This window comes from Mustela putorius, unplaced genomic scaffold (assembly GCF_011764305.1).
Source record: "Mustela putorius furo isolate JIRA1106 unplaced genomic scaffold, ASM1176430v1.1 tig00000228_pilon_pilon_pilon, whole genome shotgun sequence".
NCBI classification, from domain to species: Eukaryota; Metazoa; Chordata; class Mammalia; order Carnivora; family Mustelidae; genus Mustela; species Mustela putorius.
Window position 1 is genome coordinate 40025445 of NW_025421322.1, and position 23887 is coordinate 40049331.

The 23887-nt window shown below is 66.1% G+C and overlaps 4 protein-coding genes across 5 annotated transcripts; 1 reads left to right on the plus strand and 3 right to left on the minus strand.

Moving 5' to 3' along the window:
• The first annotated feature begins 1182 nt into the window (after positions 1 to 1182).
• THEM6 (thioesterase superfamily member 6) lies at positions 1183 to 5410 on the plus strand. The gene is made up of 2 exons (XM_045078212.1): positions 1183 to 1811; positions 3930 to 5410. Exons 1-2 carry the CDS (start codon positions 1299 to 1301, stop codon positions 4041 to 4043), a joined length of 627 nt encoding a protein of 208 aa, XP_044934147.1. The 5' UTR covers positions 1183 to 1298; the 3' UTR covers positions 4044 to 5410.
• Positions 5411 to 8014: 2604 nt separating this feature from the next.
• SLURP1 (secreted LY6/PLAUR domain containing 1) lies at positions 8015 to 12493 on the minus strand. The gene is made up of 3 exons (XM_045078213.1): positions 9175 to 12493; positions 8671 to 8790; positions 8015 to 8354 (listed from the first exon to the last, which is right to left on the minus strand). Exons 1-3 carry the CDS (start codon positions 9338 to 9340, stop codon positions 8098 to 8100), a joined length of 543 nt encoding a protein of 180 aa, XP_044934148.1. The 5' UTR covers positions 9341 to 12493; the 3' UTR covers positions 8015 to 8097.
• A 144-nt stretch (positions 12494 to 12637) lies between these two features.
• Positions 12638 to 15349, minus strand: LYPD2 (LY6/PLAUR domain containing 2). Its single transcript, XM_045078214.1, has 4 exons — positions 15250 to 15349; positions 14659 to 14798; positions 13504 to 13623; positions 12638 to 12927 (listed from the first exon to the last, which is right to left on the minus strand). The coding sequence occupies exons 2-4, from the start codon at positions 14717 to 14719 to the stop codon at positions 12722 to 12724; spliced, it is 387 nt and encodes a 128-aa protein (XP_044934149.1). The 5' UTR covers positions 14720 to 14798; positions 15250 to 15349; the 3' UTR covers positions 12638 to 12721.
• A 3910-nt stretch (positions 15350 to 19259) lies between these two features.
• SLURP2 (secreted LY6/PLAUR domain containing 2) lies at positions 19260 to 23700 on the minus strand. 2 transcript variants are annotated; one of them, XM_045078215.1, is made up of 3 exons: positions 23647 to 23700; positions 20347 to 20445; positions 19260 to 20071 (listed from the first exon to the last, which is right to left on the minus strand). In XM_045078215.1, exons 1-3 carry the CDS (start codon positions 23696 to 23698, stop codon positions 19935 to 19937), a joined length of 288 nt encoding a protein of 95 aa, XP_044934150.1. In that variant the 5' UTR covers positions 23699 to 23700; the 3' UTR covers positions 19260 to 19934. The 2 variants fall into 2 exon arrangements, with proteins under 2 accessions (XP_044934150.1, XP_012907275.1); XM_013051821.2 differs by lacking the exon at positions 23647 to 23700 and having other exon boundaries at positions 20347 to 22232.
• Between the last annotated feature and the right edge of the window lie 187 nt (positions 23701 to 23887).

Here is a 23887-nt window from a genome sequence, read left to right on the forward strand (position 1 = left end):
AGCATCCAAGCAGATCTCCCGACCCAGGAAAACCCGGACCCCGTTTTGCCCAACTACGGGCCCCAGAAGAGCAGCCAGAAAGAGCGAAGACGGAGTCCAGAGAAGGGCCGGGACGCCGGACAGCGGGCTCCAGGCTGCGGGGGCCACAGCCCGTGCTGGCGACGCCTGCGGGGCCTTCGCGCTGCCCCCGCCCGGCGACCTGCCGCTGTCCGAAAGGCGGAGGCCGGGAGCTGGGGATGGAGGCTGAGACGCCCGGGCCTGGCGGTGCGGTAACGAGGTCACAGGCTGGGACTGAGAAAGCCCCGGAAGGGCCCGACGGGGACGCGCCCCGAGTGGCCGCGGCGGCCCCGGGGGCGGTCGCCCTGCCGAGGGGGGTGCCCTGGGCGTTCCGGAGCCTCGAGGGTCGCTTTCCGGCGGAGTCCTGAAGCAGCGCCGCCGGGGCCGGGAGGGCTGGAGCCCCTGCCCCTGCTCCGCTCCGTGTCCTCCTCTCCGGGGCCCGGCGGAGTGGCTTCAAGGGCCGGGGAGAGAGGCCGGAGAGGCGAGCTCGAGCCCCCAGCCAGGCCCGAGGAGACGCGGCGGAGCAGCACGGCTGCCTCTGCGCCTGCAGCGCGGGGCGCTCCCGCCAGATGGCGCTGTGGCGCGGCGCCCGGCGCGAGCGAAAGCGTGAGGGGCCGCGGGCGGAGGTGGGGGGGGGGGGCGGGGCGGACCACTGAGGAAGCTGGGGGGGGGGGGCGCCGGCGCGGTGGGGGGGGCGGACCACTGAGAAAGCTGGGGGGGAGGGGCGCCGGGCGGGGGGGGGCGGAGGGGCGGACCACTGAGGGAGCGGTGGGGCGGGGCGGACCAGTAAGGGCGCGGGGGGGGCCCCCTCCGGCACGGGGGGGGGCGCGGGGCGGACCAGTAAGGGCGCGGTGGGGCGGGGCGGACCACTGAGGAAGCTGGGGGGAGGGGCGCCGGTGCGGGGGGGGGCGGGGCGGACCACTGAGGGCGCGGGAGGGGCCTCTGGCGCGGGGGGGGGCGGCGGGGCGGGGCGGACCAGTAAGGGCGCGGGGGGGGCCTCCGGCGCGGGGGTCGGGGCGGACCACTGAGGACGCGGGGGGGGGCACCGGCGCGCGGGGCCCGGGCCCGGGCCTGCGGCACCTGCGGCCTCCGGCGCGTCCCCCCCGGCCGGCCGCGCGAGGTGGTTCGCTCCGGCAGCGCGGCGCTCCCGGCAGGCGGGGCGCGGGCACCGTTGCCGCCGACACCAGGGCCGTGGCCTCCGCCGCCGCCGCCTCCCCCCGCGCCCCGCGGCCGCCGCCACGATGCTGGGGCTGCTCGTGGCGGCGCTGCTCGCGGCGCTCGCCTACTTCGCGCTGCTGGACGGGTGGTACCTGGTGCGCGTGCCGTGCGCCGTGCTGCGCGCGCGCCTGCTGCAGCCGCGCGTCCGGGACCTGCTGGCCGAGCAGCGCTACGCGGGCCGCGTGCTGCCCTCGGACCTGGACCTGCTGCTGCACATGAACAACGCGCGCTACTTGCGGGAGGCCGACGTGGCGCGCGCCGCGCACCTGGCCCGCTGCGGGGTCTTGGAGGCGCTGCGCGCGCTCGGGGCCCGTGCGGTGCTGGCCGCCTCGTGCACGCGCTATCGCCGCTCGCTGCGCCTCTTCGAGCCCTTCGAGGTGCGCACCCGCCTGCTGGGCTGGGACGACCGCGCCTTTTACCTGGAGGCGCGCTTCATCAGCCTGCGCGACGGCTTCGTGTGCGCGCTGCTGCGCTCCCGCCAGCACGTGATGGGCACCTCGCCGGAGTGCGTCGTGCAGCGCCTGTGCAAGCGCCGGGTGAGCACCCTCTACCCCGCCCCGGGTGCACGCCCCCCGCAGGGACCAAAGGGCTCCTGGTCTCTGAGCCCGCTCCGGCTGCCAGTGCCTCCTTAGGGGTGCTCCTGTCCCTCCGAGTGTCACCCCAACCCTTGCCGTTGGATGCAGGACCTCGTGCTGGTTCTTAGCAGGGTCCCCCCCCCCCACCCTGCCACGGCTCCGCCTTGCGCCTCCGGACTCCATGCCATAACCTCCACCTTTCCCAGGGCAAGGAACCCTGGACCAGGCCTCTCCCAGGCGTCTGAGTCCTGGTGGTGCTGGGTGCTTGGAGTGTGCAGCCGCCGTCTCGGGTCCTTGGTTCTGAACGTGAGGGATGGTGTCGGTGAGGGGAGGTGACTGGGAATTCCCGAGGACCTGAGGACACCCCACCCCTCCCCCTGCCCTTTTCACACGGCTTGGACAGAGCCCCTGGGTTTGGGGTGGGGGGATTGAGCCCCCGAGAGCCCCAGGTTGTTCTGCCTTTACCGGTTGGAGTGAGTACCCGAGTGCGTGCGTGGGGCTGAAGGGCTCTCCCCAGGGCCTGCTCCTTCCAGCACGGCCGCTACTGCAGCGTGGCGACAGGGGCCCTGGGGACAAGCTAGGGCACCACTACGGTGATGGTTTCCAGGGCACGCTCCTGCCTGAGGCGGGTTCCCAAAAGCTTCTCTGCAGCCTCCATGCCAAAGCCAGGGCCCACCCCAACCCCTAGGTGCCCTAAACCAGGGCGCTGCCCTCTCTGGCTTTGGGCAGGGTCCTCCTGAGCCAGGAGGGACACAAGTGCACCTTAATTGTGAAAGGCCAGCCTTTCCCCGGTATCAGAGGTGGGGAAACTGAGGCTGAGAGGCAGCGGGAACCACCCAAGGCTATACTGTGGGCCATAGGCACAGCTCCCCAGTTTTCTATCTCTGTCTCTGAACACCCCTAAAGGTCCTGGATGTCCCCCACGCCATAGGGACAGAGATGCTCCATGTGTCCTTTTATGTGTAGGGACTGAGCTGGAACTGAAAGGCAGAGGGGAGCCTTTCCTGCAAGAGAGGGTGCCAGGCGGCCGGCGGGGGCTGGAAGGGGCTTCGCGGAGAGCTGGTGGCAAAGCTTAGCGGACATACCCCGAGGATGCCCAGCCAGGGACAGGAGGGCCAGTGTGGGGCCTGCAGGGGCCCGGGAGCCTGGCCTAGCCCATGGGTCAGGGAGTGCCCCAGACAGTCTCGGGTTTAGTGTAGGGCAGTCTGAGTCTGGTGCCCAGAGATCCTGCGTGCTGCAACTAGGGGGGCCGTGGGCCGATAGCTGGCCTACAGCCCAGCCACCGCAGCTGGACCCCACAGCTGGCTGGGTAGGCAGTTCTCCTGGAAGCCTGGCCTGGATGCTGAACAGAGCACCCCTGTCTGCAGGGGAGGCTGGGGCTGCACATCTCTGAGCCCTTCTGCCCCGGCTTCTCCCCTTGCCCCTGGGAACGCCCACAGCCCATCTGCAACCTGTGACTCTCAGGCCTGAGCCTGCACCTTGCCTGCCTCCCCAGCATAGAATGGTGGCCGGGTGTGCCGCAGGGCCGCGGTGTGGCCGGGTGTGCAGGCTGGGGACGCATTAGCCAGGCCCAGAGCTGCAGGTTCAGCTTCTCCTGATGCACTCGGGAAGGACAGGGGCTTCAGGCAAGCCCCTGTCTGGCACTTTCCCAGCAGAGGGGCTCTGACCGTGGCCCCTCCGCCCCTCCCCCTTCTGCTACCCGCCCCTGCTCTTCCCTCCCTCCCCTGCTTCCACCCCTCCGCCCCTCCGCCCCCAGCTTTAGACTCCTGACGCCCCCTGAGCTCCTCTCTCCTCCGCTTTCCAGCCAGCTGGCCTCAGAGGTTCTCGCCTGGGCTCTGGGGACACACAGAAGGCTCAGATGTGGCCCCGTTGGGGAGACAGGCCTGGTGACGGAGGATAGGGTCGTGAGCGCCGGCCAGGGGGAAATGCAGACATTGAGGGCCTCGGGGAGGGGCACCTGGAAGAGGGAACAGCATGCGCAGAGGCGCAGAGGTGTGAAGGCAGCACCCCAGCGGGGGCCCCTCCTGGCAGCCCGGCTGCTGCTGCTGCTGGTAGGAACCTCACCGTCTCCCCCTGCAGGTGGAGCCCCCTGAGCTACCCGAAGACCTGCGGCACTGGGTCGCCTACAACGAGGCCAGCAGCCAGCTGCTCAGGGCGGAGAGTGGACTCAGTGACATCACCAAGGACCAGTGACTGCTGCGCCCTGCCGACCGGCCTCACTCTGGGGGCGGTTGCCCTCCCGTCGGTGCCTGCCAGGGGTGGAGAGTGCAGGATGGACCGGCTGGGCTGTCCCGGCCGCTGAAGTCCGCCTCAGCCCCGCCCCCTCCCCACGCTCAGGCCCTCCCTCCCCCAGCCAGTAGTCGCTGCCCCCTCCCCTGCGCCATGCCCGGCACTAGACCCGGGGACAGAGACCCTGACCCAGCTCTGCCCTTGGGGTGGAGGTGATGAGGAAAGTGGGAGGCCCAGGGCCCTCAACGCCCTCATCCCAGGGGATGGAGGTTGGGCCCCACCTGGCAGGTGAAGCCAGTTTCTGTGGGCTCCAGTCGGGAGAGGGACCAGCTAAAGCCACCCTGAGCACTGGAGCCTGGATTTTGAGCAGGCTGCAGGGGTGAGGCCTGATTCTGGCCTGGTGAGGATCTGCAAAGGGTCAGAACCACATTTGAGGCAGAGCCCTGTGGCTGCGGGTGGGGGAGGGGCGGGCCCAGCTTGGAGTCTGGGCAATCAGGGCCCAGACCGGCTGACCAAAGGGCAGAGGGGCTCCCCCAGAGTGCGGGTAGGGCCTGCGGCCGGACGCTGTGCCAGAGCCCGTCAGGTCAGATGGCACAGGGGTGCTGGTGGTGAGCTTCCCGTCCTGGCTGGGGCCTGCTGGAGGAGGGAGCCGTCTTCTGCCCAGGTGCCCTCTGCACCTTGCCCTTGCTCGTCCGCACCCCTGGGTCCTCACAGGGCTGCTCTGGGGCTGTGGGTCGGACCCACACCCTCTTCAGGCCTACAGCACCTCACACGTCTGCTCTCCTCCTGGGGTCGTCCTCAATAGACATCTTGCTGGCGACTTTTGCCTCCCTTTGCCGCTCCGTGGGCTGGGGCTGAGGAAGGGTCTTCCAGGGTTGGCCTGTGTGGCTCCCTGGTAGGTCCCTGGGGCTGTCGGGACACCAGCACAGCTACCTCCTCCTGCCTAATCACTTGCCCTCCAGTCCGAAAGGCCTGGAGAGAAGCAGACGGTGGCCCAGAGCACTGACAGCAAGGCAGGGGTGCGCAGAGCTGGCTGGGGAGTCGGGTCAGGGCTCCGGGGGAGGATGGGCGCAGGCTCATGGGTGTGCTCAGGACGAGGGGCCACCTCGCTGTGGTCCCCTGTGGCGTAGGTCGGAGCCATGGAGCCCCTGGACCGCTGCTCTCGCCCGTGTCCGGGCAGCCCGCTGCCCGCTGGAGCGGAGACCGCAGCAGCGCCCCAGCCCCTGCCTGCCCCTCCCCCACGCTGACCTCTGCCTTACAGCTGCAATGGGAAAGCTGCAATGTTTCTGATTTATTTAAAGAAAACCCAAGATTAAAGGGTTTGATGTCCATGTGCTGGGGAAAGTCGTTCGTCCAGTCCTGCCCCCGCCCCCCCTGGGAAGCAGGGGGCCGCTCGCGGCGGTGTCTTTCTGCGGGGGGTTTGTCTAGGCTTCTTGGGCCCCCCGTCTTGGGCCGAGCAAGATGTGCTCCCATCTCACAGAACACGGGACCGAGGCCACGAAGGATGGCCCCAAACCCTTGTAGGCCGTGCTGCTTCCCTTGTCCCCAGCCCCTGGACCTGGCTGTCCCAGTCTGTGGGTGGCAGTGCTCCTTTCTGATTTGGTCCCAGATCCCCCGAGGTGTCTGGGAGGTCCGGCCTTGGAGCCTGGGGTTACCGAGGTGAGGCTGTGGGGTGGCAGGTGGGCAGAGTTCAGCGGACCGTGGTGGGTAGAGGGTGCGGCCGGCATAGGGCTCATTCTGCCAGCCCCTCAACGAGGGTAAGAAGTGGGGCTGCCGGAACACAAGGTGGCCGGGGGAGGGGGAGACGGCAGGGGCCACGTCACGCTCTGACCACCTGCTCAGGAGGGCCCGGCTGTGCGGGCCTGGGAGATAATGGGTGATTGGGAAAGTTGGGTTAGCAGCCAGCGTTCGGTGATGGGGGAAGCGATGCGGGCTGGCAGGCCAGTGGTCTGTGGCCGAGGAGGTCGCCTGATGCCTCACTCTTCCCACCTCCCAGGCAGGCCAGGGCGCCCTGGGCTGGCCACGCTGGGCCTCGCCCCTGCCCTGAGCAGCAGCCTCCGGCCCACGGGGGCCCTCGGGCATCCCCGTGGATATCCGCGTCTCCTTGTCTAACAGGTGTTTGGGCAGGTCCTGTGGGGCATGTGCGGGGAGTGGGGAGCTTGGGGATCGCCGCAGCTGTCAGACAGGGACACATTCCCCAGTGCGAGTGGGGACAGGGGAGGCTGTGCACACAGTGGGTCTGGGTCCCTGTGGGTCCACATGGTGCGGGTGGCCATGCGGCACCCTGGAGGGGGCAGGGGCTGGGGGGCAGGATGGGTCTGTGCATCTGCAGGAGGCATTCGGGATGGTCGGGCATCTGGGTTGAACGTCACTGTGTCCCACAGGCCACTGCAGTTTCTCTGTCCTCTCAAGGGAGACACGCCCCAGCGGGTGGGGGCAGGGGGAGGAGAGGCTCGCTCTCGCCCTTGCTGTGTGGAGGAGGTCCAGCCACGGAGTTTGGGAGGGGCTTGCTGACCAGGGCACAGGCCTGGCCCCAGTGGGGTTTAAGCGTCCCGCGTGTGGATGACCTCCCGTCCTTCTGCATTCTCTGTGACCGCACGTGCCCCCTCCTCCAAGGCCCCAAGTGTCCCCTGCCAGTGTGAGCAGCTCCGGGCAGCACCGCAGCCACCCCAGGGCCGGTCCGCCCAGGGCCCCGTGTGCGGCTTCCCCAGCTCCTGAGGCACACCGGGCTCTGCAGGGCTGGGAGCTGTTCTCAGGCCTACAGACCTCAGGGGCTCTCCTCAGGTCAACTTGGCTGAGTTGGCGGGGTGGGGGGGCGGGGCGGGGAAGTGCGCAGCTCTGGCGGGGGAGGGCCCCGCAGCCTGGCGCTCAGGCGGTGATGGGCAGGGGCGCCCTCTGCTGGTCGTGCCGCTGCAGTGCGGAGGCCCCGCAGGTCCCTGGGGCCACCTGCCTGCTTCCCCCAGGACTGGGGTGGCTGCTGAGCCTCCCACCGGCCCACCCTCCTCATCCTGAAGAAGGATCCTTGTCGACCCCTGGAAGCGGAAGCCAAGAGCTGCGGTGTCCCCATGGGGAGGCCGTGGCCTTGGCCCCTCGCCTCCAAACCCGGGGCCGCTAGAGGCTCTCAGGAACACTGGCCATAATGCAGAACCTGGAAAGGGCCCCGCCCAGAGCGCTGGTGGGCATTTGGGCCTGGAGAGGGGAAGCCGCAGGCTCTGAGGCTGCTGTGTGCGAGACGTGGCTCCTGCCCCCACCTCCCTCCAGGGCTGCCGAGCCTGGTCATGACCAGGGCCAGCTGGGGGTCATCGTGAGGGGAAGGCAGGAGTCTGAGGCCGGACCCACAGGGCACAGAGCCGAGCGCTGGCCCTTGGGGTCTGGGACAAACTGGCAGGCTCCATGCACACTGTTCTTTCTCATTGCAGCTGTGCCCGCGGCAAGGACATGGTGGGTCCCTTGTCAGGGGAGGTGACCGAAGCCCGTGGAGGTGTGTGGGTGTCCGCTGGCCCAGAGGCACCCCACCCCACACACTCCTGGGACTCCCAGGCTGGGCGGGCAGGCTCCCCGCTCTCTTCCCAGCTTCCCTGTGCTGGCCCCGTAGAGCCGGGCATGCCCACCCTTGACTCCAGCTTCTTTCCCACCCCGGGAACGGGGTGGGGGGGGCTTGATGCCTCCGGGGCTGAGGGGAGACTCTGGGAGTAGGGGCAGACTCCCCTTGGGTTAAGGCACGGGTCCTGCTCTGAGGTGCCGTAGGACTGGTTTGCAGGAAGGCCAGCCCGGGATGCCTGTCTCCCCCGGAGCCTCCGGTTCCCATTCTGTGAAATGAGTCCAAATGGCCCTGGGTGAGAAGGAAGGCCCGGGGCCTGGAATGTGCCCGACTCAGCCCGTCTCTCCTGAAAGCTGACTCCGCGCGCTGTCGGCGCCCAGGAAGGAGAAGTGGCCTCTGCCTCGTCTTTATTTATCCTCTGCAAGGGTGGGCGACAGAGGGCCCCTGGCAAAACTCGTAGCCCTTGGGGCCCGCGATTCACCTGAGGCTCGGGGAGCTCAAGGAAGCACGTGGGTAGAGGCGATCTCCAGTGGCGCTGGGCCCTTCAGGGAAGGAGGCGGCCGAGGACCGGGGCCCCCGGCGGCTGGCCCCCAGCCTGGTGCCCTGCATGGAGTTGCACAAGTCATAGAAGCAGCAGTAGACGGGGTGGGCGATTCCTATGCTGTCGGGGTCGGTGGCTATGCAGGAGTTGGCGCAGGAACGGGTCACCTTGGGGCTCTGGTTGAAGGGGTACTCTGCCGGGGGTGGACAGGCATCAGAACCCGCTCCTCCGCTGCCTAGTGCCCTCTCCACCTGCCCCAAATTTCAGGCACCTGCTCCAGCCCTTTTCAACTCTGCCAGGGACACCCCGTGACCACCCCCCTCCCCAGGCTGGGCCATGCTGCTCCCTCCAGGCGTCTGTTGGGGCATGCCGTGCAGCCTTGGGGGGGCCTGGAGCCCCGAGGCTGATGCAGCCCTTGTGCACCCCAGAGCCAATCTGTGGGACCTCCACCGCTGTCCCCCAACCCTGAGGACCGTTTGGGGAAGGTGACCACTGTGGGCCGGACTCACCCGACTCCACCTGCACCAGCACCGTCTGGCAGGCCGTGGCCTCCGGCTTGCAGCGAGTGACGTTCTTACACAGCGAAATGGTTGTGGGCTGCTCGCATGTGAAGCATTTGAAGGCCTCACCTGGGCGGGGGAGGGGGCAGACCTCATCACCCGGCCTCGGGGGCCATCTGGGACGCAGGAGCAGAGGCCAAGTGCGGTCTAGCCCCTGGGCATACCCCTCGGATCCACCCCTGCTTGACTGAGACCCTTTGAGGCCCAGGGCTCCGGCCAGCGGACCAAACGCCGCATTCCTCCACTGAGCCTTGGTTTTCCTGCCTAGAAAATGGGGACTTGAAGTCTGACCCGAGCAAAGGCTCTTGGGCCCAGGAGGCTGATGTAGGGCCAGGGAGGTGAGCCTCGGGGGTGCCTATGGAGGCCTGCCCCAGGGCCTGAAGGGCCTCCTGCCCGCTGAGGAGGTGGGCTGAGTGAGGCCAATGACAGGTCCCTCCCAGCCGTCCCGCTCACCGCCACGCACGCTGGACGCTGCGATAAGCAGCAGTGGGAGGGCAGCCCTGCACCAGGCCATCTGCCACGCTCGGAAGCCGGGACAGGCAGCACCAGGGCCGCCTCCGTGGACACTTATACCCTGCCCGCCCTGCAGGGCCTGCCAGGGTGGTGGCGGAAGAGACATGTGAGTCAGCCGGGCGGCACAGGGTAGGAGTGGGAGGGAGCGGGCAGCGTCACGCCCAGGCCCTCAAGGAGGGGGACCCCCATGGCTGGAGCCTGTCTGGTGCCGGCCCGCGAGGACGCCTCCCAGGCACCAAACGGGGGCCTGGCTCCTTCACACCCAGATGTCCTCCTCCTGACACAGGAGCCCCCCAGAGCACAGGCCCAGGGGCGGGGAATCGGGCCAGGTGCAGAGGAGGGTGGGCGCCCGGTGGGGTGGGGGTGGTGTCACGGGGGCTGGGATGGGCCCCCCAGGGTTCTCTCGGGCTGACGGGTGTGGGCTCCAGGCAGACCCCACAGTCACTGCCAGCCCCTTCCCTACAAATGATCAAGCCTGAGCTTCCCGATTTTAGGCCCCAGACAACAGGGCTCTGCCCAACCCCTGCCTCTTGACCTAACGGCCTTCTCCGGCTGTTCACGGCCCGCCCTCTCTCCGAGGCTTCCCCGCGCCCGCACCTATGTCTGTTCTCTGCCTCTTGGTGGGAGCCCTCCCGGGCCTCCCATCCTGGCCTCAACTCTTCCCCGTGCTGGAAGGTCCAGGCCAGGCGCCCCTCATCCAGGGGTCTTCCTGGTGTTCCAGACCCTCTCGTTTCTCTGTCCCCGGACAGCCTAATGGGGGGTGGACGGGTGAGTGGGTGAGGAGATGGGGGGCGGGGGGGCGGGGGGGCGATGTTTGAGGACGTGGCTGGGTAGAAGGCGGAGGGTGTGGCTGGGCCCAGCGTGCAGGGGGAGGAAAGGAGGGGGCGGCGGTAGACGGAGACGAGCGGCTGGCCGGGTAGGTGGCTGAGGACAGATTGTGAGTGTGCTGCAGGCTGCGTGTGTGGACGGCGCCCGCTGTCGGGTGTGGAGTCGTCCCCCAGCCTCCCGGCGGGATGAGTGCGGGGAGGAGCAGAGACCGGCGCTCAGGAGATCCTGGTTTGGGTCCTGGTTTCAGTCTTGGCTTTGCTGCTGGCTGCACGTGTGGCCTTGAGGTGACTCCTTTGCCCTCTAGACCGTACTCCTGAGAGAGGATGAGACTAGGGACCCAGGGCGGTTTTGAGGGCAGGTGTGATCGGGCCTCGTGGACTGAGGGAACAAAGGGAGGCCCTGCTTGCAAAGGGAGAGACTGTGCTTGCTGCCAAGCCAACAGCCTCACATGGCAGGTGCGGGCGCGGACAGCAGCCCGGGCGGCCCTTCCCAGGGCCTGGTCCCGCGACTGCGCCCCGGATGTTGCAAGAGCAACTGGGGAGTGTCTAGTGTGGAGTCTGACAGATTGAGTGGGCCCTGGCCCCACCTGACCTCCTGTGGGACCAGTCTGCTCACGAACCCTCCTGACCCCCTTTCTTTCACCTGTGAACCAGGCAGAATGTCCTGTGCCTCCGAGGGCAGCTGGGAAGGCAAGGGGCGGACGGGAACCGGGAGCAGTGGTGGGGCGAGTGTGCCAGGAAGGCGGCTGGGGTGGGCAGGAAGGGGAGAGGCCCCGTGTGCTGTCAGGGGCTGCCTGGAAGGGCCCTGGCTCTGGCTTCGGAGGGGAGGAAGGCCAGGCAGGAGCAGCGACCAGGAGGGAGGGGGGGCACACAGTGTTCCCATGCTTCCCTGGAGGGCTGTGTGTGTGTGTGTGTGTGTGTGTGTGTGTGTGTACTGGGTCCCAAACCAGGCTCTAGAGCTCTAGTGACCCTGCCATTCTCTTCACTTTTGTGAAACACACAGGAACACCAGAAGAAAGGTGTGCTGCATTACTGGACGGGGCCTCTTCTGTGGTCAAGTCAGAGTTCAGAGCTACAACCCCAAACGAAGGCATCTTGCCAGCACTTGGCCGTGCCTGGCTTCCCAGTTTCCCTGCCATTCCCGGAGTCAGGGGTCTCTGGCAGGTGGTGGCCAGGCTGTGCGACCAGTCTGTGCTAGACACACAGTACAGGGCTCGCTGGGCTGCGGGGGTGTTCTGCCCCCCAGGATCTGGCTCAGGACCACAGAGCCCCTGAGATGGACAGGAGGCAGAGATGTCGGGTTCCTGGGGTCCCAGGGATAGTGGGCCTTCTGGCCATGGGTCTCCTCTCTCAGAGGCATGGGGTGTCCCTTGCCCCAGGAGAGACCTGCTTCAGGTCCTGACTGCTGCTCTCTACCATCCAAGGGAAGGAAACCCCAGAAGGGGGGCGAGGGCTGACTGTGAGGGCTCTGGACTCAGAGGCCAGTGGGGATGAGCCAGAAAGAGGGCTTCCCAGCCCCAACTCAGGCTGGACCCCAGTGCTGTGCCCCCTTCCCAGGGCCGGGCCAACTCACCCAGGGGTCCAGGAGGAGCTGCTGGAGCAGGAGGACAGGGAGGAGGCGCAGGTCCCAGGGTGACTGGAGGCTCTCTCCTCCCCTCCCCCTCTTGCCTCCCTCAGGTGGTCCTGGGGAGGGGGCAGCACTGGGTGGGAGAGCCGGGGCCTGTCTTCCTCAAGTCCATGGCCTGCACTGTGTGTTTCCAGGACCACGTGTGTACGCACATACATGTATATGCATGTGTGTGTGAGCATCGAGTCTCAACCCAGATGCAGAGCTGGGAGCCCTCCGGGCAAGAGGCCTCCGGGGTAGGTGACTCCTGGGAGGGTGATCTGGAGGATTTGGTGCTGGCCAAGGTGAAGATGGAGCTCTGGATTGGAGCTTGGGCTGCCCTAGGCCCCCAGGGAGTGGGGCTCGGTGAGCCTGGAGAGGGCAGGTGGTGGGTATGCCCAGCAGCAAGCCCCGCCAACCAACAAAAGGGGACCATGTCACCAGGGCCAGGTGAGCAAGCAGTAGGCGCTTCACGGGTCTATCCTGGATCCCGGGCCACTCTGAGCCCGCCTGATCTTCCTTCCACCTGACTTGACCTGCCCTCCTCTTCCCAGTCCTTCAAAGCCTGGCCTTAATGGCCCCCTCCTCTGAGAAGCCACCTGTGATCCGACCCTGGCAGGTGCAGTGCTGCCCTTGCCTGTGGGGTCCCGCTTTCTGTCCCACCACAATCAGCCCCCCCCCCCCCGCGGGGCCCAGAGAGCAGAGCCCTGCCTGGTTTCCTGCCCTACTGCCCATCCCTGCTTAGCACATCTTGGTAGTGCAGAGGAGACAGGTGGGGGCAGCCGTGTGGCTGAAGAGAGCCCCAGAGAGAACCCAGAGGCCAGGAGGGGCAGGAAAGGACCAGGAGAGGAGGGGCTGAGAAGGGGTGGAAGGGGGACACAGGGTCGGGTGGAGGGAGCTGGACTTGAGGCTCAAAGCCCTCCCGCCCTGGTGGGACAGGGCTGCCAAAAAGGAGATTCAGGAGGCCTGGTGCAGGAACAATGCTTCTTCCGGGACACTCAGGACTGGCTTGCACGGGGTGGGGGTAGGGGTGGGGACAGAGGTGGCGCGGGCTCTAGAGGCTGAGGCTGCCCAGCAGGAGGAGCGCCAGCGCCAAGGCCAGGCCGCAGCTGCAGGCCAGTGCAGGGGCCCCGTCTATGTTGCAGAGGTCCGTGTTGCAGCAGGACACGGGCCGGGTCTGGCCGATGCCGTCCACGTCTGAGGGCACACACTTGACGGCGCAGGACTTGGTCACCGTGGAGTCCCCCACGAAGGGGTACACTGTGGGCCATGTTGGGTGTCCGGTCAGCTCGCGAGCTTCAGGGCCCCCTCGTCCAGCCCATGACCCCAGAGTGGCGTGACCCGCTCCCCGCTCCTCTTTCCTTCCGCCTCTGTGAGCCGAGTGCGGGCTCCCAGCTGGCTGCGGAGGCCATCCCTTTCCAGGGAATCCCCGGGCAAGGGGAGGCTTCCTCTCCGTTTAAGGAAAGAAAGGAGGAGGGAGGGAGGCCTAACTGCTGGGAACCAAAATCCCTTTTGCAAACAAATGGCTAAGGTGGTGGAGGCGCACTGTGCAGGGCCGGCCGGGGTGAGGGTCCTGGAGGCGCTCTGACCCTGGGACCCCGGCCCCGCCACCGCAGCTCCCGCGGACCTATCGCCCCGCCCTCCAACTCCCGCGGACCTATCGCCCCGCCCCCCAGCTCCCGCGGACCTATCGCCCCGCCCTCCAACTCCCGCGGACCTATCGCCCCGCCCACCAGCTCCCGCGGACCTATCGCCCCGCCCCCCAGCTCCCGCGGACCCATCGTCCCGCCCCCAGCTCCCGCGGACCTATCGCCCCGCCCCCCAGCTCCCGCGGACCTATCTCCAGGGAGTAGAGGGTGGTCTTGCACATGGTCTCGTTGGCATTGCAGGTGACGACGGTGACGCAGCTGGACACACCTGTAGGCTCATGACAGGTGTAGCATCGCAGGGCCTCCGCTGGGTAAGAAGGGACAAAGGACACCTCAGGCTTGCCCTGCCCCTCCCTGAGCCCCCGTCCTGGAGGCCCAGGTTTGAGGGGGCCGCACGGTCCAGGCTGCTGGTGCCCAGCGGCCCAGATTCTGGGAGGTGTCAGGAGGTTTGAGCTGTGGTCCTTAGAGACAGAGCGTGCCCCTGATAGGCTCAGCCTGCAGGGCCAAGGGGTGGAGGGGACAGCTCTGGAAGCATCGAGGAGGGCTGCAGGGAGCCGGGTGTCCTTGCAGGGCGAGGGAGGGCCTCAGTGTGGCCGGACACCCCTCGGAATCCTGACCAGCAAAGAGCAGCACGCAATGAGTAACAGTGGGCACCGGGGACAGATAAGGAGGTGTGTGGGGTGCAGGGTGGGTCGGGCTGGGCCTGGGGCACCCACTGGTGCCAGATTAACAAAGGAGGGAAGAGCCACAGCTCGGGGACAGGGGCAGGTTGGGGTGCGGGCCGGCAGGGGCGGGGCCCCAGGGTGTGCTGCTCTGCCCCACCCACCGCTGGACCAGCACAGCCGAGGCCACAGGCTCCTCTACCCCCACTGCGTGTCACTGTGCCTCTGGTTGATCTGTTTCCCTTCTGGCTGGGGCCCCCACTGCCCAGCTCCTTTTCTGGCTGAATGTGGGGGCCCTGTGGGGCTGGGGCATCTCCCCCAGGTGTTCTCTCAGACCGCCGTGTCAGCCCCAGTTCCCAGAGCCTTCCTGGTCTCCCCAAGACGCCCCTGAGCCCTGCCTTCACATGGCCCCAGAATTGGGGAATCTGGTTCTGCCCACGACCTCTCCAGCTACAGCCTCTCCGGGGCGCCCAGGGCCCCTAGTGACATGCAGCTCCCCAGCTGGCTCCCAGAGCCTCTGCAGCCTCCCCAGCCCTGGGGGGGGCAGCCCTTGGGGCTATGCCCTCCTCCCCCTCAGACACCTGCGCCCTTCCCTGCGGCTCATCCTGCTCCCCACCCCGCCTCTCCTAGGTCTCCCCGCCTTCCTCCACTCCCTGGGCCCCCTGCCCCGTGCCTCTCACCGAGCTCGTGGCCGCAGGTCACCAGCCCCAGCATCAGGAGCGCCAGCCGTGGCCCCCTCATGGTCTAGTCCTCACCCTGCTCTGCAGCACGCTCGCCTTCGGCCTGCCCGCAGGGACAGTGGACACCCAGTGCAGCCACCCGACCGGTCAGCCAAGCAGATTAGTGGGATTGGGTTTCTTGTGGGCGGCAGAGGTGCAGAGACCCGCCCCCCTCCACCCACTGGGGCCCCTCCCGCCTGCACTGGAAGCCCAATTGCTCTGTGGGGGCTCCTCCTGCCTCCCTGTCCTCTTCCTCTTTCCTCTACCTCCTCACAGCCTGGGGTCCCTTCCTGGCCCTGACGGCCCCTCTCTGTGATTCGGGGCCCCCACCTCCCTCTAGGACTCCCTTCCCCAGGCTCCACGCCGTCTCCTTCCTCCTCCACCCCTACCCGCACCCTGGTTTCTGCCTCTGCCAGGCACCCTTCCCACAGGGGTCCCCAGGCCTGCCTCCAGGGCAGAGTCTGAGTCTAGTAATTCTGGGTTTGAATGCTACCAAGGGGGCCTGCAACCCCACCCCCACCCCCACCCCAGCTCCCTTGAGGGAATCTCACAGGGCACGGAGAGACGGGAACGACCGCTGCCGGGACAACCAGCCGAAGTGTACGGAGAGGCTTATGGGCACAAAGACAGGAAAAGAGCTGGGTCAACAGGAAGGTCCTAGGTGGAGGGTGGAGCTGGGGAGGGGCCAGGGTCACTTTGGGGACACTAGCCCCAGTGCCCACTGGAGGGGCAGGTACACCTTGGTCTCTAAAGAAACCACAGGGGCTGCCCCTTGGGCAGGGCTCTCCTGGACCGTTGTAGGTCAGGCCATCGACAGCAAGGCCCTTGCCCAAGGCCCAGACAGCACCGAAGTGTGACTTCAGCCGCGGCTGCCCCCCAACACACAGGCGCACACACATCCCCCCCTGAGTGCTTGCACTTCAGCCGCCCCAGGATGTCCCCTACCCGTGACCCAGTCACACCCTCTAGCAAGCCCACAGCTGCCAGGGTGAACCCCAGGGTAGGGTGGGGAGGGCTGTTGGCAGGTCCCAGGGCCTCTTGCTGGGAAGTCAAGGCCATGGCGTCCAGACTCACTTGGGGCCACACGGCAACCCCACCCAACTCCTCCGTCTTCTCCCAGAGGGTCCAAATCTTACTCCCCTCCAAGACTTGGCTCCTGCTTTTCCTGTCACCAGGGATGCCCGTTCCTCCCCCACCCTCCTGTGGTTGACATTCTGTCTGGGGACTCCCCCCTCCCCACCCCACAGCGTTTATGCGGTCCTTGGCTTTCCTTTGAGATCAGCTCCATGTGGGAGCTGACAGGTCCTGTGCCCGTCTAGACACTGGGTGGGGGCTGTGGGCTGGGTGCGTGGCTTCCCGGAGCGCCCAGCCTGGGGGAGCCACCTGCCCTGCTGGATCATGCTTTCCTCACCACAGCTCTGGAGACACGACACTAGCACACAACACTAACCACTGACTCTGCTTCGGGCATAGGATCGGACGCTCCTGGCAGCTGCTGACTTGAGCAGGTCACCTTGCGCGGGCTGGGGAAACGCAAGCAGCAGCCGGGCTTGTCTGATTTCACACTTGAGCAAGCCGCCACGCTGCCGTCGGCGCTGACGCGGATGCCGTTAACAGGATTAGACACCCACCACACACACCCTAGCTTCCTCCTTCCGTCCAGCCCAATTCCATTGCTGCAGCCCGGACCAAGCCCAGCTCCTTGTGCTCAGACCCAAAGGCCCCACCTGTGCTTTCCATGCAGAGCACACCCCTGGCCCCTGGGCGTTCACCGCTCCTATAGTTTCTGCCTGATCCCTGGGCAGCCAGGCTGAAACTTAACTGCAAATTTGCACCTGTCTACTCAGGTCGGGGAGGGATGCGGCTCAATCAGAGTTTGGGTGGGCTCTGTCTAGTGCCTCCATGCTGAGAAGCCAGCCATCCCCAGTCCTACTAGGAGCCTCGAAGGCAGGGCTCAAGAGTGTGACCAGGGTCCAGACTCAGAGTGCAACAAAATCAGGGCCCATCATGTGACCAGAGTCAGGGCTCAGAGTGTGAGTAGGTCAAGGGTCAGAGTATGAGTAGGATCATGGCTCAGAGTGTGACCAGGGTGGGGGTCTCGAGGGTGATCAGGGTTAGGACTCAGAGTATGACCAGAATAAGGGCTCAGAGAGTGACCAGGGTCAGGGTTCAGTGTGTGACCAGGGTCAGGGTTCATCATGTGAACAGGGTCAGGGCTCAGCATGTGACCAGGGTCAGGGCTCAGAGTGTGACAAAGATCAGGACTTGCAGTGTGACCGGGGTTGAGATATAGCATGTGACCAGGGTCAGGACTTAGAATGCCAGGATCAGGGTTCAGGATGTGACCAGGAATCAGGGCTCAGAGTGTGACCAGGATCAGGGATCAGTATATGACCAGGAATCAGGGCTCAGAGTGTGACCAGGGTCAGGGCTCATGACCAGGGTCAGGGCTCAGGTTGTGACCAGGATCAGGGCTCAGAGTGTGACCAGGATCAAGGCTCAGAGTGTGACCAGGAATCAGGGCTCAGAGTGTGACCAGGGTCAGGGCTCATGACCAGGATCAGGGCTCAGAGTATGACCAGGATCAGGGATCAGTATGTGACCAGGAATCAGGGCTCAGAGTGTGACCAGGGTCAGGGTTCAGTATATGACCAGGAATCAGGGCTCAGAGTGTGACCAGGGTCAGAGTTCATGACCAGGGTCAGGGCTCAGAGTGTGACCAGGATCAGGGATCAGTATGTGACCAGGAATCAGGGCTCAGAGTGTGACCAGGATCAGGGATCAGAGTGTGGCGAGGGTCAGGGTTTAGAGTGTGACCGGGTTAGGGCTCTCTGCTGCTACTCCATCTCCGGACTAGGCTTCCTCCCCAGCCGTCTGTGAGTGGCCTCCTCTGGGCAGTGCCGGCAGGCCCCCAGGAAGGTAGTGGGGTGTCTGGCTCCTGCTCTCCCGTTCCCCTGTGCGGAGCATCCACAGAGTAGCCTGAATGCTCCATGTTTCTACACAGTGAAGAAAATGCGGGGAGGGACCTTATCCCCGAGGCAGCCCTTTCGGCGGCACCCTTCTTGAAGGACCCCGATGTGGATGTGCCCTAATATACAGTCACCTGTGTGCCGGCAGACCTGAGGCTGCTCCCCTCTGTGCTGGGACACCTGGGAACCCTCGCTGCCCCCACCCCAACACTGCGCACTCCTTGTCACGTGATAGCGCTTCCCGTCCCTGCGCGCCACAGCCTGACCCTCCCAGGGGGTTTGCAGGAACCCTGTGAAAGACCCATCCGCTGTTGACTCAGCACCCCTGCCTCAAGACCCATCACGCCTCAAGACTCAGCACCCCTGCCTCGGGGCCTAAGTTGCTTCACCCGGTGCTTACCCAGGCCTCACCAGGCCTTCACATCGGGAGCCCTGCCTTTCACCAGATTCTCAAGCCTGGAGCAGGGGGGTTGCGGCCGTGTGGGTAGGCACTCCCTGCCGCAGGTGTCTGGTGACGTTTGGGGGCAGGCGGCAGACCTGCCGGTGAGGGCTGCAGCGCCCCACCCTGGGGCACAGAGGGGTGGCTTCCTGCCTGCCCTGAACCCCTCTTCTCTGTGTGCTTGCTCCTAGATGTGAAGGCTACTTTTTGGCCCCGCGTGGGGCTGACGTTCTCCTCGGGGGAACCTGCCGGTGGGACCGGGCAGCACTCTTCACTGCGCCCAGGAGTGGCACGCCGTGGGGGCTGCCTGCGCGGTCACCTGCGCAGTCGCCTGCGCTCTGGTTTTGCGCAGCGCATCCTTTCCTGCGCTAGTGCGGTCGCGAACCTTTCTCAGTCTGGATGTGCGGTCCTGTTTTTCTTGCAAACAACTTTTTCTTTTTTTCTCTTTGAAATTTGTATCAGCTTTATTGGACACGTGTCCCCGTCCGTACAGTTCGCGCACGGAGAGCTGGTGCACTCACAGGTCCTGAAGCCCTCCCCAGTCAGGCTCAGGAAGGAGCCCTCCCCGCGCCCCAGTGCCTCCGCGACCCCGCACCCCCGCGGGCTGCCAGCCCCCCACACCAGGGCTCTCCCAGCCTGCCCTGGCCGCCTGCCCGCCCCCCCCCCCACCATTGGCCTGTGCTGGGTGCTTCGCAGAAACGGGAGCGGAGCGCAGTTTGCGGTTCTCCGCATGTGGCCTCTCGCTCTCGACGTCTCACTCAGGTCTCAGCTTCGTGCCGCTGCCATTAGCAGCGCGGGGTGCGCGGGTGGTGGGGACGCACCCCGCGGTCTGGACAGACCGAGCTGTCTATCCACGCTGTCGCTGTTACGAGGGAGGCTGGTGTGAGCGGTCACCGAGAGGCTTCGTGTGAACTTGGGTTCGTCCAGCGCAGGTATGGGATTGCTGGGGGTCTCGGTTTCCTACGCCAAACACTTTAACACACACACTCTCTCTTTTTAACACTTAAATCTGTGATTCAGTGGCAATGCCTTTCGAGTGAGTGGGAGTGAAGGCCCAGAGCCGGTTTGGTTTTCTTCTCAGGGTGGTCAGCTACCCGCTGCCTGTGCCGGGTCCCCTCCCCCCCGCCCCCCCCCGCCCCTGCACCTGCCACACGCCACATTGTCGCCTGCGCAGTCCTGTCCTTCCCGCGTGCCGCCCTCACCCCGCTAGCCGTAAGCCCTGCTTGTGCCTCTCTGTGGGGTCACTCTCTGCTGGGACACTGCCCCCCACACTGGGTGGCTGCACCACCGCACTGGCTTTTCCACGTTTTCTTTCATGGGACCGTGGTCAGGGTACAGACGAGGCAAGGGCTGGGCGCTGTGCTGGGGGTCATGTGGTGGGGAGGAGCCACGTCCCTGGCCGGTAGGGTCTTGGACCACTCCGCAGCTGGAGGCCGGCTGGAACCCTGATTAAAAGTTTCTCAGCGTGTGGGGGCGGTGTGTGGGGACGTGCGTGGTTGTGGGTGTGGGTGCGGGGATGCGACTGCACCCGTGCGTGGGTGGGGGCCAGCTGCCTCCGGCCCCCCCCCTCACCTGTCTGCTCTGTTCCCTCCAGCTTCCCCTTTCCAGTTCCCCCAAAGGTCCCTTCCTCTGCCGGGCGCCCTCCCCCTTCCTCTGGACCACCCAGTGCCACCTCTAGTTCTTAGGACCTCCCGCTCTGAGCCCTGGGATGCTCGAGCAGCCCCCCCAGCCAGTGCCCCCTCTCAGCTGCCTGAGCAGCCTCAGCCTGGGGCTCTGGGCGTCTCTTAGCCCTGGGCCGGGGGGGGGGGTGCTGAGGGTGGGGGGGGCGGTCAGTCCGTGTTGCAGAGGCTGAACTGGCAGCAGACGATGGACACGTGGGGGCCAAGGCCAAGGGTAGAGATGTCCGGGCAGCCACTGTAGCACGATTTGGTCACCAGAGGCAGGTCAGCGACACTGAAGGGGACTCCTGGGGTGGACAGAAGGTAAACAGTGCAAGCTCCCTGAGGCCCTGAGCTGCCTGTGCCCCCGCCCCACTTGCCACCAAGCCAAGAGTCAGCGCCCAAACTGGGTGTAACCGGCCCCCTCCCTCGAGTCCTCTCCTGCACTGAGGTCAGTGGGTGCCCCTCCCATCCTGTTCCAGCCTCGTTGGGAGCCTGGACCAGTTCTGCCCCCTCTGAGCCTGGGTCTCCTCTCCTGGGCAGGGAGAGCACAGCTGGGCTACCCCACGCATCCCTTACTCACGGGTGGCGATGCTGACGCAGTAGTTGGAGCCCCATGGGCATCTGGACGCATGGGTGCACCCTCCAAAGCCCTTGCACTGGTGACAGTTCAAGCCTTGCGCTGCAGCCATGAGCAGAGGAGGGACAAGCCGGTCAGCCGTGGGCGGAGGGACAGGCGGATGGACGCACAGATCGAGAGGGACACAGGTGTGGGCAGTGCCGGCCTGACAGCACCCTCTCTTCCCACCCAGGACCCCCCTCATTCTCAGGACCCCAGGCTCTCATCTTGGCGTGCACAGCCCCTTAAGACCTTCTAGATAAGGGGGTGGGGAGGCCACCCTGTCCCAAGCCTCAGCCCAGGGCTGGCGCTCTGCCCTTCCATCCTGCGGGACCGCTCTTCCCAGGGTGCAGGTGGCCAGGCCCGGGGCCACAGCGGGGTCGGCTGCAGCTGGAGGTGGCTCTGCTGAGTCCCCTGGCCCAGGACAGCATTGGGCTGGGGGGCAGGATGGAGTCTTTGCGGACTCTCTGTACGACCCCCCCCCCCAGTGGATGGCGTGAGCAGTAGCTTCACACAGAACGAGCTGAGGGGTTGGGAAGCGCCGGAGATGGGGGGAAGGTGGTGAGGGCTCCCCATGATGTGGCCGTGCCCATTTCCACATCAGCAGAACCCTGAGACCCACAGGCTCCTTTGTTCTGGTGGCTGTGGTGGGGGGGGCCTCACTGACCTCCGTGGGGAGTGGGAAGCCATGGGGACAGGAGCGCCGGACGACAAAAGGGACTGGAGGGCGGCCGGCGCAGTTTTGTTCAATGTTTCTTTTCTGAGGACAACCCGGAGGCTTTTGAAATACTAAGTTCATTCCATAAATGTCTGGCCGATCTGCCCATCAGCCCTGTCCTCGCACCGGGGCACGGCGGGGGCCTCTCTGTCCTTCGGCACCCCCTCCCCACCATGCTCCTTGCCTTGAATTTCCTCCCTCCCTGGCTGCCCCTCCTTCTCTGGTTCCTGCGCTCAGTGCCTCTGTCCGGGGTGAGCGCAGTGCACACCTGCAGGGGTCACTCCGGCTGAGGGCAGGCTCTGAGCCTCAGGGCATCACAGTTCGGGGCGGGATCCTCCCGCCCCATCCATGCCCCAGTCCATCCTTTGGGCCTCTGCTGGCTGCCCCAGCCCCGCCATCACCGTCGCCCTGGATCTGCCCCGGATCACCACACTTTCCGACCTGGGCCAGGGGGCACCGTGAGGCGCTGCACACTTTCACCAAACCCCAGTGTGCACGAGCACACACACGCACACCTGGCCAAGGCACACACATCTCCTGGCCAGCCCTGAGCCCTCTGCTCAGCCCCCGGGGTTGTGGGCAGCCTCCTCCCAGTGCCCCAGAGCAGTGATGGAGACACAAAGTCCCCACCATGGGAGTGTGCCCAGTTGGCCCTGACTCATCGGCCAGCCCTGCAGAGCGATCTGAGATCGCGTGACCAGGAAAGGTGACAGCTCCTGTCACAAAGCTCATCACGGCTGCTTGAAGCCACCGACACATCATGCCCGAGGACGGTGTAGTAAGCTACGTGTGCCACCTAATGGACAGACAGGGGACTGTCACCTGGGAAACTGGGGTGTCTCTGCCCCAAGGGAGCCCCTTGAGAAGTGCAGTTCCCGCCGCCCGCTCGCCTCTGCTTTCCTCTCTCATTCGCCCAGACGCCTCCCTGCCTCGCCCATGCTCTTCCCTCTGCCTTCCTGGCAAGACAGGCCCCCCTCAAATGCCACCTCCTCTAAGAAGGCCTTCTGGATTTCCAGGCAGAGTTGATGGCTCTCCTTTGACATGCCCCCCATGTGGCTGGTACCTCTGCCCCAGCCTGGTGGCAGCGTCCCTGCCCCCATGTGACCTTGCTCAGGGCTCCCTCCCCACCCCACCCTCTCCGACCTGAAGGACATGGGTGGGGTGTTTCACCCACTCTTCTGCGGCCCCAGAGCATCCCCCGCTGTACCTAGTGGAGGCCAGGAGAGCTTCGTGGAAGGAAGGGAGGAAGGGGGGAGGGCGGGAGGGGGGAGGGGGAAGGGGAAGGAAAGGCCTCTGGGGGCAGGGCTGTGGGAGCAGCCGGCCAGGCTTGCGCCCTGTCCTGGCTCACTGTGCAGCAGATGGGACCTCTCCCACTCTGCACCCCGTGCGTTCCCTCTGACAGGGCAGGCGTGGGACTGGGCGGGAGCAGGGAGAGGACACCAGCAATGCTGTGGCAGGTGCAGCGTCCCTGATCCGCTGGACCCCGGCGGAGCCAGAGGGAGGAGGGGCCTGTGACTTAGCGCTGGGGGTGACGAAGGCTTTCCCCACCCCTGTCCATCCACACTGACGACCCTGGGGCAGTTCTTAGGGTTCGCTGGTGAGACCCTCCCCACCGAACAGAGAGCCCGCAAGTGCCTGGGCCTAGGGTGGGGGGTTCCTGCAGGGGGACAGCAGCGGATCCCAGACGGCCCTGGGTGGAGCCGAGGCCCAGGAGCAGTCCAGACAGTCCCCGTGCCCATCTCATTTAGGGCCACAGGCCGTGAGGAAGATGCCTTCCCAGGCATGGAGGCAGGGGCCTTGTCAGGTGAGGGCTGGGCAAGTGGGGCCGCTGCGGTTGGATCGGGCGTCTGGCTGGTTTCTTTTGGGGCTGTGGGTGGGTGGGCGGAGACGCCATCCCCCATCGGGTGCTCTAGGAAGATGAGGCCAGGTGGGGCAGCCCCATTTGAGGCAGAGTTCCCCGAGAAGCCCTTAGACAGGCATTCGGTCCGCCGGGCCTGGAGCTGGACCAGACCTGGCCAGCAAGGGCAGACGTGGGCACAGCCAAACACGGAAATAAATGGCGGGAGTGGGGAACTGGCGCCAGAAGGAAGCCCGAGCAAAAGGAGGAGAGGCCCATGTCCCAGTCAGAAGAGAACCACTAGGGTCCAGAAGAGGGTGTCCTAGGAAACGGGCAGACCACGGAGAGCTGGAAGAGGCCCTCACTCAGTGTGGGGGTCACTGTTGCGTGGAGAAGCCTGTCGGGGAGCGGGCTGTCAAGCTCGGGGCAGGGCGCTGGGAGGCTGACGGCCCTTGCAGGGACAAGGACAGCACTGTGGGCTCCGCGGATGGGCCTGCGGGTCCAGGAGGGGGTGGGGGAGAGCGCTGAGTGCTATCCACACGCAGAAGGTAGGAGATGGCAGGTGGGGAGGGTCTAGAGCTCAGAAAAGGGGGTGGGGGACAGGAATCGGGCTTCCCTGAGGTGACAAGCCCCAGCCCAGGGCTCGGTAGTGGCTGGGGTTGGGGGACTGGCTTAGAGCAGTGGGGACGGAGGTGGCCCTTGGACTCACCCAGCTCCAGGCTCAAGGCAGCGGCCAGCAAGAGCCCAGGGAGCAGCCGCATGGTTTCCTGGGTCAAGGCTGGCTTGCAGGTACCAGGCCATCGTCTTATATTGGCTGCTCCCGCCAGCTCTGACTCACCTGGCCGCTGACTCAGCGGAGGGGCCAGGCTGGGACCTGCCCAGCCCCCAGGCCCCAGGCTCAGCCCCGTTTATCTCACAGACCTCTTTGTCCATCAGATGGCAGCATGGGG

What these genes read in the sequence shown, in the direction of transcription:
- THEM6 (XM_045078212.1), top strand. Translation starts at nt 1,299, where the DNA reads ATGCTGGGGCTGCTCGTGGCGGCGCTGCTCGCGGCGCTCGCCTACTTC. An exon ending in AGCGCCTGTGCAAGCGCCGG is followed by an intron (nt 1,812 to 3,929) that starts GTGAGCACCCTC and finishes CTCCCCCTGCAG; the next exon opens with GTGGAGCCCCCTGAGCTACC.
- SLURP1 (XM_045078213.1), bottom strand. Translation starts at nt 9,340, where the DNA reads ATGTCTCTTCCGCCACCACCCTGGCAGGCCCTGCAGGGCGGGCAGGGT. An exon ending in AGCGTCCAGCGTGCGTGGCG is followed by an intron (nt 8,791 to 9,174) that starts GTGAGCGGGACG and finishes TCCCCCGCCCAG; the next exon opens with GTGAGGCCTTCAAATGCTTC. An exon ending in GCTGGTGCAGGTGGAGTCGG is followed by an intron (nt 8,355 to 8,670) that starts GTGAGTCCGGCC and finishes CACCCCCGGCAG; the next exon opens with AGTACCCCTTCAACCAGAGC.
- LYPD2 (XM_045078214.1), bottom strand. Translation starts at nt 14,719, where the DNA reads ATGAGGGGGCCACGGCTGGCGCTCCTGATGCTGGGGCTGGTGACCTGC. An exon ending in GACCTGCGGCCACGAGCTCG is followed by an intron (nt 13,624 to 14,658) that starts GTGAGAGGCACG and finishes CTTCTTACCCAG; the next exon opens with CGGAGGCCCTGCGATGCTAC. An exon ending in CCTCTACTCCCTGGAGATAG is followed by an intron (nt 12,928 to 13,503) that starts GTCCGCGGGAGC and finishes CATGGCCCACAG; the next exon opens with TGTACCCCTTCGTGGGGGAC.
- SLURP2 (XM_013051821.2), bottom strand. Translation starts at nt 20,587, where the DNA reads ATGAGGGGGGTCCTGGGTGGGAAGAGAGGGTGCTGTCAGGCCGGCACT. An exon ending in CTGCGTCAGCATCGCCACCC is followed by an intron (nt 20,072 to 20,346) that starts GTGAGTAAGGGA and finishes TGTCCACCCCAG; the next exon opens with GAGTCCCCTTCAGTGTCGCT.